The 13,831-nt window shown below is 40.1% G+C and overlaps 1 protein-coding gene across 3 annotated transcripts in view; it reads right to left on the bottom strand.

Annotated features, from left to right (window-relative positions):
* SGCZ (sarcoglycan zeta) overlaps positions 1-13,831 on the bottom strand; it is a gene marked incomplete at both ends in the record, with an annotated part of 682,592 nt that overhangs the window by 34,093 nt on the left and 634,668 nt on the right. For all 3 annotated transcript variants that reach the window (XM_083367758.1, XM_083367760.1, XM_083367759.1), the window contains one exon: positions 3,730-3,802. In XM_083367758.1, coding sequence (XP_083223884.1) covers positions 3,730-3,802 — 73 coding nt within the window. The remainder of the gene's footprint in view (positions 1-3,729; positions 3,803-13,831) is intronic.

The following is a 13,831-nucleotide window of genomic DNA, read 5'->3' as shown; positions in this document are numbered from 1 at the left end:
ATGTTAGTAATGCCCACCTCAACGAGAATGCCTCTTTTTCCCATATTGGCCAGCGTTGTTCTGTTTCTGTGAGTTTTCTGGATGTGTATGCGCATGGTTGCAATGTCCCCCCATCATTTTCTTGTAATAGTACGGCTCCTACCGCTACATCACTCGCATCTGCCTGTATTACAAAAGGTTTGTCGGGATCTGGGTGTTTTAGGACAGGTTCAGCAGAAAAAAGTCTCTTTAGCCTCTCAAATGCTGCTTGACATTCCATTGACCATTTCAGAGGCTGGCTGGGTTTCACGGGTGACCCCCCCTTCGTTTTCAACAAATTTGTGAGGGGCATGGCTATTTGGCCAAATGCGGGGATGAATTGGCGGTAGAAGTTTGCAAACCCCAGGAAACTTTGCAATTGCTTCCGTGTGCGGGGGGGTGCCCACTCTAGTACTGCTCTGACCTTCTCAGGGTCCATTTCGATGCCCTCTGGAGATATGCGATATCCCAGGTAGTCGATTTTTTCCTGATGGAATTCACACTTCGATAATTTAGCATATAAGTGGGCAGCTCGCAACTTCTTCAGGACTGCTCTGACTAGTTTGATATGTTCCTCTTTAGTTTCTGTGAAGATAAGGATGTCATCGAGGTAAACCAGGACCCCCTTATATAGGTGCTCTCTCAGCACGTCATTAATTAATTGCATAAAGACTGCGGGGGCCCCTTGCAGTCCGAATGGCAATACTTTGAATTGATAGCACCCCATTGGGCAGTTGAATGCAGTCTTCCATTCGTCTCCTTCCTTAATCCTAATTCGGTAGTATGCTTCCCTCAGGTCTAGTTTGGTAAAAATCTTTCCTTTCGATAGGTGGGATAACATATCCTTCATTAGGGGAAGGGGGTACAGATTACATTCACTAATTGTGTTCAAATTTCTATAGTCCACAACCAAACGAAAGGATCCATCCTTCTTCTCCCTGAACAGAACCGGGGCGGCCACTTTGGGTTTGGCAGGCTCAATAAATCCTCTTTCTAAGTTTTTCTTTATGAATCTCTCCATTTCTGCCATTTCCCTTGGGCTCATGGCATACATCCTGGGTTTTGGGAGTTTTGCCCCAGGTTTGAATTCTATGGTGCAGTCTGTGGGGCGGTGGGGGGGAAGCTCATCTGCTCTTTCCTCACTGAAAACCTCAGCCAGGTCCCTGTATTCCTCTGGTATCTCTGGTAATCCCTTCTCTTTCCCCACTGCTGCTGTCTCCTCCCTCTGGGTTGGGGGGGTGCTTTTGGAGTCTACGTTCTTCTGCCCCCCCTTTGGGAAGTTGAGTTCTGCTGTCCTCCAGTTTATCCCGGGGTTCCATTTCTTCAGCCATTCCAGTCCTAGGATCATTGGGCATTCCATGCCTGGGGCCACTATAAACGTTATGTCCTCCTCATGGGGCCCCAGTGATAGGTGGATTGGTAAAGTGGCTAGGGTGGCTGGTCCTCCCCCTGCTATTGTCCCATCTAATTGACTAAAAGAGATTGGATGTTTTAGCCTCCTCACTGGGATGCTCAATCTCTCCACCAGCGTTGGGCTGATAAGGCAGCGGATGCACCCAGAGTCTATCAGAGCTTTTATTTTGGCTGCTTCAGGCATAGGGGAAGCTAATATAGTCACTGTCTTAAGCATGGGTGGAAGGGGTCCACTTACCAATGGTTCTCCCTCTGAGCTGTCTTCCGAGTTGTCCACCGTCCCTGCGGTGCAGGCCGGAGTCCAGTCCCAGTTCCTGGCAGGAATTGTGGACTCTACAGCCTCTGTCCCCTTCATGGAAGATTCTTTTGTGTTGCCTTGGGGCTTCCCCGGCTTCTTGGAGGATGATGCCTCTGGTTTTCGGGGGGGGGCTTTTGAACGACATTCTGCAGCACGGTGGCCCTCTCTCCCGCAGTTGAAACAACTTGTTGATTTTTTGGCTGTGGCTGGTGGTTTTTCCCCCTCGCGTGTTTGCTCGGGTGGCAGGCGGCCCCATGGTTTTCCTCTGCGGTGTCTCTTCAGTAGGTCTATTTCCACTTCCTCCGCCAGGATGTACCAGTCGTCGAGGTGGGGTGGGTCTCCTCGAGGCAGGCAAGCATCATACAGGTCGTAGTTCAGACCGTCTTTGAAATGGCTAAGGAGGATGTCTTCTGGCCAGTTCAGCTTGCTGGCAATGGCTCGGAATTCTTGGGTATAATCAGCCACTGCTCGCCTGCCCTGCCTCACCGTTTTGATTCTCTCCCGGGCCTTACGGTCAGCCAAAGGATCCTCGAACCGTCGCCTCAAAGATGACATGAATCGGTTGAAGTCGTTGAGTTCTGGGGCGTTGGAGTCATGCAAGTTCACCACCCAGTCTGCAGCCATCCCGTCCAGGGCAGATTGCACAATTCGGATGCGTGTTTTGTCACTGGGGATGTCCCGTCCATACTCTTCCATGTAGCTGAGGACTTGGGTTAGGAAAAATCCCAGTCGTGATGGCTCCCCCTTGAATTTGACTTCCAGGGGCGGGAGTCTTTGGCTGGAGCGTTGTCTGCGCCATGGCCGGTATCGCTCCTCATCCTGGTCCCCATCTGTGGTTCTGGGGGGGTGGGTGGGTACTGCTGAGGCAGCAATTCCTGTTCCATTGGATGGCCCCGGGGTTTCAGGTGTTGGATCCCCTCCGTTACCTTTCCAGTTGCGTCCCCAGGCGCTGCCTCGGTTGCGATTTTCAGCTCTCTCCTCCCTCAGTGAACTCAGGGTTGCTTTCATCAGATCAATGGCCTTTTCCAGGATCCGCTCCTCCTCGCTGGTGTGCAGGGAACTCTCCATCTCTTGCCTCCATTCCGGTTGGTGGTTACTACGCCTCAGGGTCTTTTCTCCCGAAGCCTTTTCCCACTCACTTTTCCTTCCAACGCCCATCGACCACCGGGGTTTTCGGTCGTACTGCTCCACCGCTTCTTCCCCGGGGGAATATGCTGCTTCAGTTTCCCATTGTCTCTGGGATTCCATTGGGGGGAAGACTCCCCCTCCATGGGGCTTCCCTCCTCTCTTGCTTCGTCGCCAGACATTTGTATTTGTTGCAAAGTCCCCCGGTAAGGTTTTCCCTTCCAGGTTGACTCTTAAAGCAGATTCCGTCTACTGTCAGGACCCACCTCAATCCACATCTTAGGAAATAAGAACTCTTGGATGCAAGTTTAGTCCAAAAGGAAAATGTTTACTAGGAAGGAATTGATTGTGGGAATACAAGACGGAATCTGAGAAAAGTTACATTTCAATCCTATATAAACCATTCCCATTCCAGCCCCTCCCCTCATCCATTTGGTCAGGCTGTCGTCAGTTGCTAGGTGTCAGGTTCTTCCATGGGAAAGGGAACTCTCCTTGGTTTTATGGTTATTGCTTCCCTTTTTTCAGTTGTAAATGAAGACACAAACCATATCTGTCTGTCCCCCTCCCTTCCCCCGTTAAAACATCCCCTGTTGTTTGAAAATCGCTTTAGTAACCATCCTCTCCCCCCCCCTCGGAGAGATGGCAGAATCCCCAGTAATAGCACGTTGTTCTACCTATACAATTATGAAATGTGATATAAATGGATTCTGACAGTAATGTCCTCCACTTGACCAGCATCCCAGGGACATTTATTGATGTGCAAGGAATGCAAATAGGATTCAACTGTTCTAGTGAACAAAATAATAAAAATTGAAACTTCTCTTGCCTAATCATTTTGCAAAGTAATATCCAAAAACTGCTTTTAAGGCACCTACTTGAGGTCTTGAGAAGGTTCAGCTCTGATATGGGGGGTTTCCACAGAATGCTCAAATACAGCTCCTTCTGTGCCTACAACAAATACATGAATAGAACACAGGATAGTTACATTCCATGTCAACATTTCATTTGAAAAGTAATGAAGCCCCCTTTTTGAAAACAAGCTTAATTAATATTAATGTAAATTAATATTTAAGAATTTAGTTCAATGAAATTTGCTGTAGAAGAATTTTAAGACAATGCAACTCATGAAAAAGCTTTGATGAACCTCACTAAAAGTAACAGCCTTGATCTCTATGCATGTACATAGGTAAAATTAATGGGCACTTGTTCCTATTCCATTATTTCCACAGAAGCAGGAGGTCCATGACAAGACCTGCTCAGGTATCTACTTTCTTTGCAGTTTTGTAAACAATTCTTTCCTTTTCATGGAGCTATAAGTCTACAAAGTATATGGCTGTTGAAAACAATGACTGAATTATCTTCTTAAGATGTGCATAATATTTATACTTATTTAGAAATGTATAAAACCCTTTTGCACCGAAGCCTGGCTCATATTTAGATCTCTAATATCTTATAAAATACTTAAGTGAAGATAAACAACTTAAAGGAAATGTTTTTGGTATAAAATTGATTAAATAACTTTAATAAAAATATTAACTTACATTATTAAATGTTGTCTCTTCTAACAATCTGAACTCTCCTTCTTACTACCACTTAATGTGCTCTAGAAAGTGGTTCTCAATCTTTTCTTCACCACAAATCCCATTTAAATACCTTTTGTGGCCATGGACCATGGCCACAGACCCTGGAGACTTAACTCGAGATTTAAATCATACCATTTCTTCAATCCTTCAAGGACCCCCTGTGATGGCATTGTGCCCCCTCCCCAGGGATCTACAGACCACAGGTTGAGAATCACTGCTCCAGAAAATTGCTAAAAAACAATCACTGATAAGCAACAGTCATCTATTCTCAAGAAGGTAGAAAGCAGTTTAGAAGCATTGTTTAAATGTTTGTGGCAAACTAGACTTTGCTTTTTTGGTTGTTATTCAGAAAAAGCATGTTGTGGTGTTCATTAACTGTAATTTTCTCTCACCCAAGAATCCTCAGCAAGAACAAATGGTCATTAAAAAACCTGAAAAGATTCTTTCATGTATACAATGAAAGGGGAGGAAAAATCACACAGCAATTTATAAAGATTGTTTCTGCTCCTCAGAGCTAGATTTTCCTCACAGCTGAACTGAATGCCACTATCTATTTTTCATTGATAAATATGAATTTTCCTCTCTCCATTTTGAATCCATATCCTGCCTCTGTTGCCTGGTTCAAGTCACTCTTTCACCTGATATGAAGATATGAAAGAATGACCTTGTGAAACCAGGGAATGAGCTCATTTGGTCCAATAGGAGGCAGCTTAACCCACAGGAGGAATGTGAGCAGAGCAAACCATTTCAGAAAGGACCCTGCCTAATGTAGGAAACATTAGGGCTATGTAGGAAACAGAGAAGAAAAACACTTGCAAGACTAGTAGCTTTGCCAAGTAGACAGGAAACACACCCAGATGAATTAATTCTACCTTATTGTAAGATTAAATTGACAGAACTTTGCAAGTCTGGAAGTATGTTTCTCCCTTGTCACTGATACAACCTAAGAGAGAATTTGAGACTTTTGCCCCTTCCTACGTTCCTTCTGTAGGCTAAATTGCCTCTTATCTGACAATTCTCCCAGCTGTGGCTCTTTCCCTTGTCTCTCAAGTTCATTCCTGCATACCATTACATCAGGTGAAAGAGCAAATCTAACTTACTTCTAATGGAATGGTAGGGAAACCTAATTAATACTAAAGGCTACTGCTGAGGGCATCGAAAAAAGAGAGGAAAAACTTCATCAACACCAAAATAGCTAATGGTACTTTAAGCTTATCTCACTCAAACAGTTGGCATGTGCTAGAAAGAAATCACCTGCGTATGTTTATGCTTTGGTTTGGCAAGGCTCAAAGTGGAGCAAATCCACTGCCTGAATGCCAATTGACCATATTTCCCAATGAAAGTAATGAATCAATTTGTTCTTTTGACCAGTGATTTTGAGAAAGATTTCCTGATCAAGACCTGGACAATAACATCAGATGACCACAAAACTTCCAATGAAAGATGAATTTCCAAAGTCCCCAGCTTGTACCTGCTTGTGCCCGCAGTTTTTATCATGGTAAAGGCCCCTCATATCCAATTCTCCCATCTAATTACTAAGCACATTTCTTCCTCCCTTTATTTGACATTTAAGTAACAAGGGTCATGTTATGTACTGGGCTCTTGTTAAACACCACGTGGGTTGCTGGAGCAGCTAACGGCTCTCCAGCAACCCAGATTTTAAGTCTCCTGTGCTGCAATTGGCTATCTCCAGGCAGCAATGGTTGATTCAAACCTATGGGCTGCCGCCTAGGGGCTAGACTATATATTGCAGCTTCTTGCAGACATTTCCCCAGTACAGTTCCAGCATGAAATAAACAATGAGTTATCCTGTACTTTGTTCCACATCTTCATTCCTGCACCAAAGAACCCGCTACTTAACAGGTCATAATCTACGAGAGGGCCAGACATGTTTCTTCTTTCCCTTTTCTGTCTTTACATGCACTTTAAATGCATAGATCTTTTCCCCAATACATTGGGTTTTGCTTTCAGATGCCCCTTAATCCATCAATCATATGCATAAAGAAGGAAGAAGAGAGAAATCTGTTTCCTTATTTCCTGTTCAAAATTTCAGTTTTCAATATTTCTTGCAATGTAAATAAAGAGAAGATGGGAACATACTGTGAAAGTGAAAATTTGAAAGGGCATTTAAGGACTAGGGCATTTTTCCTCTTCCAAATTTGGAGATTGATTTGAGAAATGAACCTTTATTGTCAAAGTACAACTATGTGTACATTGAGATTAGCTGAGCCTCCCTTTGTGCTCCCACCCCCCAACACACAGTGACAGCAACCCTCCATCTTACTACACCCTGTGAACCAACTACATCGCACACCGGCCTCCCAAGTCAATTCTGCATAAAAATCACAAAAGTTATTTCTCATTCAAAAGCCTAACAGCCCACAGATAAAAGCTATTTTTCAGCCTGTTGGTGTGGCTGGCTATACTCCTATATCTCCTACCTGATGGTAGGAGAGTAAAGAGATACCGTCCAGGGTGTGAGTCATCCCTGAGAATTTCCTCACTCTTCCAAGGCAATGAGCCCTGGCGATGTCATCCAGTGGTGTCAGGGAACAGCCCACAATGTCTTGTGCTGTACTCACCACCCTCTGTAATACTTTTCTATCCGTGGCTGTCAGACCAGCATACCAAACCACAATACCATATGAGAGGACGCTCTCTATAGTAGACCGGTAAAAGAGGGTCATTAACCATTGTTCTACCCAAAGAAAAAGTTTGTGCTCACTCTTCTGTCTCTCTCTCTGTCTCTCTCTGTATGTGTCTTACACACATAATTGCATACAGAGTACAGAATATGCATCACTTAAACTACCATATTTTCCAGCGTATAAGATGACTTTTTAACGCATGAAAATCTTCTCAAAAGTTGGGGGTCGTCTTATACGCCCAGTCGCCTTATACGCCGGAAAATAGTAAATCCTCGGGAGCAGAGACATTAGTGGAAATGGACAAATCCAGCGCTCGAGAATGGCAAAAGATGGCCTCCTCATAAATAAACCGACCAGCCCAACCGAGGCTGAGGCTCCAGCTTACCGGTGTCCTAGGGCAGCAGACCCCCATTTTTTTGGAAGGGAGCGGGAGTCAAGCGCGTGCCAAGCCGCCGGAGTTCGGTGAGCACGATAGCTCAAGGGAGTGTGGGAAGCCAGGCGGAGGCTGACCTGACATGTTCGTGTGGAGCTGAGCTTCACCTGACCCTGGGAGTTCGACTTCAGGGCATGGTGCCGTGGCCAGACCTACAGCAACACCCGCCCGGGAAGGTGCAGCGTGGGAATTGCGACAGGCAGACCGCAGCGGAAAGCTGGCGCTGGGGCTTCAGCAAACCGGGGTCGCCCCTCCGCCCTGAAGTAGAAGGCAGCCTTTTGAAAAATAAATATTATAATATGTGCGGGGGTTTTCCCCTTTATTTCTTTTTCCCCTTTCTGTGTACTCCAGCGATAACTTATGCAAGTGAAAGGAGGAAAAACCCCGAGTTTGCATTTTCTTGGAAAACTTTAGAAAAGCACAGCAAAATGCAGGGGAGGGTAAACGGGCTTCTCGATCTCAGTGCCACGCAGGGCTCCTTCTGGTTTCTAGTTACTTGGAAACTCGGGGCTTTCTTTGAGGAAATCTCAAACTTGCGGTGCAGGGCTGAGCCCGTTTCTTTCACCACCACCACCACCCCGCCCTCCGCTGCCCTGTTCATTAACTAACCTACGGAAAGAACCACCTTCTTTCAGACCTGGTGCCTTCCCGAAGTGTTGGGCCACAATGCTCGTAGCTCCTGGCCGAAACAGCCAGCGCGTGTGGCTGAAGTAGAAGGGGGCACCAAGGCGAGAGGAGACGAGGTTTAGGCAAGGCAGAGCAAAGCTGATCTTGAGGCCAAAAGCTCTTAATAAACCTTCACCTAATTGAGAAGCAGCCCTGACTTCCTACTTACCCGTATTTTCCGGCGTATAAGACTTTAACCCATGAAAATCATCTCAAAAGTTGGGGGTCGTCTTATACGCCCAGTCGTCTTATACGCTGGAAAATACGGTATTACGATGAACTAATTGGATTTATTTTTACCCTCCTATATTAAACAACAAAATGTTAAGGTGCAGTACTTTTTCTTAAGCTGCCTGAACCGAAGATGGAGGGATCAGCCATAAAGAGATTAGAGCAGACTGACCACTGAAAATCTTCCAAGAGATATCATTCCAATAAAGCAAGCAATGCCCTGCAGGATAAATGGAGCTGTTTTAAATAACATGATTCTAAAAGATATTTATCTCATGCAGAGCTCCGTGTACATGGCATTCATCCTAATTCAGTACAAACCACATCTACTCATGCATTTGCAAATTGTCCTCCCTTGAAACTATGGAAACTGAAGATATAGCACTCTCAGACACTGACTGGGGTAAACTACTTATTCTGCTCAATTTACCAGTTACTGAGATCTAACCTTTAGAAAATGACAATGAACATGGCTTCATTAATATCACTGGAAATATATATTATAAATTACAGCATTGAAAGCTTGGTGGTAGCTGTTGGTAGCTGTGCATCCAGAGAATGAACAGAGCAAGATGATACTTGTTATATAAACAGCAAATGAAAGAGTTTCTCTATGTAACATCTTGCTCTCAAAAGGAAAAAAACAAAAACAAAATGGCAACACACATAGAATAGTAGCAAATAGAGGCAAAATTGGGTAATTATGTTCTTTTATTGAGAGAACTGTATAGGCAATTTAAAAAGGAGCCTGTTAATTTAATTACAGCATTTGAGGCCAGAGTAAATGAACTCAGCTCTGGGGGAATGTATTGTTCATTTCAGATAAGGGAATTAAAAAAAAATGATTGCAGGGTTTGCTGAAATTAAGTTACAATAACCTAGAAACTATGTGGGTTAGTTTGCTGGGAAAAGCAAATAGAAAGGATTTTATTCCCAAATCAGGGGGGAATTCCAATGGTTCTTATCTAGCAAGAATTGGTTTCAGTGCAACAAACAAAAATTAAGATGAAAGCTAAAAATACAAAACTAAAAAAAAAGATCAAAAGGAACTTCAGTTGTTCATGTCGTTGATGAAAGATTGTTAGACATGACTATGGAGTGAACGATCTTAAAACACATAAATTCTAAACTGACTGAATAGATTTGATCAGATAGCTTGATACAAACAAAGAAACAAAAACCATACGATGTTTCATTTGTGATGATATTTTCAGGAAATTTTAGCCTGAAGTCATTCCCCCCCCCTGCACTACAACATATGGATAATGTTGAGAAGAAAATGTAAATATGATCTTAATTCCTATGACAAATTATAATCTGCAATAGTTGAAAAATCTTTTTCATTTTTTTTTGTGGAGGTCACTGTTAACTAATCCTTTACAACATCCCATATTTTCCCCCAAAAATTGAATTGACTAAAACTACTGAATGGGAATATATTTAATTAAAAATTTGCTTCACCTGACAATTTGAGCTTGATGCATTAACAACATCTGAAACTTTCAAGCTATTAGTGCAACTGAATGAGGTTTATGACTCCCACATTTACACTCAGTATTTGCAGATCTCAATTTAGTGGACTTCAGATATAATGAGCAAAATACTTGTTTCATTTATGAAATGTTATGTTATTTGCACAATTGCATAAATGATGTAAAATGGCACAAGTGATGTAACATATATAATGATGTTGCTGTGAATAAAGTCCTCTCCAATTAAAAAAAACACATTTGAGAATCACAGACCTTCCCCCTCCCCCACACTGATTAATTTGAAAGATCAAGGTATTATCGTAAAGCTGAAAACTATTATTGAGATATGGAAATAATTCAGAAGAAAGAGTTGGAATATTCTATGTAAGCAATCAATAAGCTAAAGTTTTAGAGAACAATTCATTAGTATCTGATCAAGTTAGGATTTTTATTCCAAAGCTTATGGATTTTAAGATCTGTATGTTAGAAGTATATTTTTGAGAAGACCTTGATTCATGTTTCTGGCTTGTTCTAAACACCATTCTGGTTTAGTATTCATAAGATTGCTGAAATACTGGCAAAAATGCTAAAGATATGAATATAATATTAATTATATATCAAAAAGTTTGGAATCTATCAAATTATTAAGAACCTTTTTGTGAATGGGTTGTAGTTAAAAAGTTGATAGACTATTTTACACTTGACTTAACTCTGGAGAGAAGATATGTGTTCACTTTATATAAATGAATTGGATTTCTAATGATGTGGAAAATCTGAACAATATTATTCCAGATGGTCAAAGCTTACTTTATTGTTTAAGCACTAAGATATTTGTTTTATGTGCATTTATTTTATTTATTTTTCTCTGATGTAGGTTCACTTCTGTTTTTTCTATTTTCTTTTAATTTTTGGATCTGGTTGATAGTTTTGTTTTGACTGTTAAAAGCATTATTTTTCTTAAAGATAAAAAGATAGGGCCATATCTAACTGCTGTCATAAAACAGAAACTTTAAATTCAATGGCATAGCTTCATGCTGCAAGCATTATTTTTAATAAAGGTAGTCCTTGACTTACAACATTTCATTTAGTGACTGTTGAAAGTTACAATGGCACTGAAAAAAGTAACTTATGACTATTTTTCACACTTTTGACCATCTCCATGGTCACATGATCAAAATTCAGACGCTTGGTAACTGACTCATATTTATGACAGCTGCAGTGTCCTGGGGTCATACGAACATCTTTTATGACCTTCTGACAAGCAAAGTCAACAGGGAAGACAGATTCATTTAACAACTGTGACAAGAAAGGTCATAAATTGGGACAAAATTCACTTAACAAATGTCTCACTTAGTAACAGAAATTTTGGGCTCAATTGTGGTTGTAAGTTGAGGACTACCTGTAACAATGAACTGCATCCCACATTATTGCTTATAAAGCACTAGTAAAACATTTGGATTGTTTTCTTTTACAATTTCTTCAGACTCCACTGTTTCTTGACTTCTCAGTTTTTGATTTGAGATAGTTTAATCTCCGTTCATGCTCCTATGATACACTGTTCTATTCGATGAAAGTTTACGTATATTCTTTAAATGTCCTTTGAATATATTTTTTTTGAATGGTACAGATTTTCTTAAGAGAATGACAGAGTAAGTAGTAGAGATAAATTGTATTAATAGGGATTAAATTACATTATGGTCCTTGGCGTGGGAGCCCACCGAAGCATTTATTCATTATTGTATATTTTTTTAAATAAAAAACAGCAACAATTGCCTAAAGATTAAAATTTAGATGAGACTGTTAAAGAATTATTATTGTCATTTGCACCCTATCCTTTTCCAGACTGTTAGATTAACAAGTTTTGTACTAGTAGAATTTGTATTAAATTGCACAATGCAATGATATCAGGAAGAAAGGACTTTTAGACTTCAACAAAAAAAGCAGTATAATACTATTCAGGATTCAAATGGGAACATTCATACAAGTTCCAAATATATGAATCAGCAATTCTTTTCAACAGAAAGGTAGAAGCCCCACCCCCAAAGATACATAGGCCAAATTTCATAGATTAAATTTTAATGACAATTTTTGGAAGCGAGAAAATAAAAATTAGGAACTATAAGCGAGGTTCCCAATTTTTATTTTTTTGCTTCCAAAAATTGTCATTAAAATTTAATCTATGACATTTGGTTTCTGATAATTCTCATTGACAGATATATTTTTTAACCTATTTTATTATAGGTTTATAGTGAGGCTTTAAAAATATTTTGCAGCTGGTGGCCTTTACTTTAAACATTACAATTATTATTCCTCAACTGACTTAGGACTTGATAGTCCTTAGTCTAACTATAGTTCTTGATAGTCCTTAGTCTAATATTTCCTTGATAAGTGTGGATGATACAGGTGGATGATACAAGTTTAGTTGCTAGTTTGGCTCACAAATTGCATAGTACTTTTTAACCAGAATAGATGACAACTTCTGATCATAAGGCAATATGAGATTTTTATTTGACATACTTGTTTTTATTCAAAATAATAATTATCCTGCAGCTCTGATTTCTTTAGTTGTTGAGCTATTAATCTATATGGTGTCTCGGCAGGTTTTGAGGTAAATTTTGATTTATATGGGTTTCCACAAAGGTTTTTTTTTATACTGGATTGATATGACTTATTCAACTCCTAAATCATAAGAGATGTTTAATAGTATGCCATCTCTTTGTTTAAATTTATGTGCAAGGTTGTGAAGGCTTTTTATTTTTCTTATTTTTAAAATTTATTTTTTGACCCCTTGTTCTTAATTAGACATTTTTAAAACTATCAATGGAATTACAGGGGGAGTGCAAAGCATAAGCTTTTATTATATGTTTCATAAAATTCACCAGAGATTTTGGGATCCTGCCTGGTTACTCTATAAATTGGAATAAATCACAATGATGACACTAGTTCACAGTTACAATTCAAAAACTTTTAAGGATTTGGAGTTTAGGTTGTGTCTTGACACATTTAAGTTGGCATAATAATTTCCAGAAGGGTTAAAAGATTAAATTGATAGGTTTAATGTTACCATTTTTAATACAATGAAAAGAGTTAGATGGATGGTCTGGAATATTTTTCAATATTTGGTGTAAAGCTAAATATGACAAAGATAAGCACAATCTGAAAATTGATTTATTTTGAAACCCTTATGTGTATTCCTCATATGAGTATCACATACCTATATTTAATATTGCAGGACATGTATAAAAATACTGTGGATCAACCTACATACTCATAAAAATGCTTACATTCAAATATTATGTCTAAATTTGTTTTAGGGGGAACCTGTGCTTTCCATAACAGTATTATATTAAAGTGCAATAATGTTAGTCTACAGAAAAGTCCTCTGGGAATAGGGCGGTATATAAATTTAATAAAATAAAATAAATAAATAAAAAGAAAGGTACTTCTGTTTCATTGAATTTTTTTCTTCTATTATTATACATCAATTTTCTGTAAATAATTCTGGAACACTGAAGAAATAAAATTCCAGGAGGTAGCATAAAGCACTGTGACAAAACTCTAGTTTTTAGTGTGATCCAGTTGTAGCCCCTAAAGCATTTGATACACTGACCTCATGCTAAGAGGTCAGAAGAGATGAATTCAGCTTTTGTTGCCCTTCAAATTTTTCTCATTTAATTCCATTTATAGAACAGGGTGACTGGTGAAAACTAAATGATGCCTTTGTAATTCTACCTCCTTTTGTTAGAAAGTGGATTTAGCTACTAGATACGTTTCTGATTTGATTTTATATTTAAGACCTCAGTGATGGAGCACTGTCTTTGACTGAGCAAAACAACAGTTACCTTCAAAGAATGTAGCTTTCATTTATTCCTCACATTCTATAACCAAGCTCAGAGAGCACCAAGGACCCCTCAAATTATCTGACCTGAATAGATTTTTGGAAC

Source organism: Vipera ursinii, assembly GCF_947247035.1.
Source record: "Vipera ursinii genome assembly, chromosome: 7".
Taxonomy (NCBI): Eukaryota; Metazoa; Chordata; class Lepidosauria; order Squamata; family Viperidae; genus Vipera; species Vipera ursinii.
This window is presented reverse-complemented; position numbering and strand designations above follow the sequence as displayed.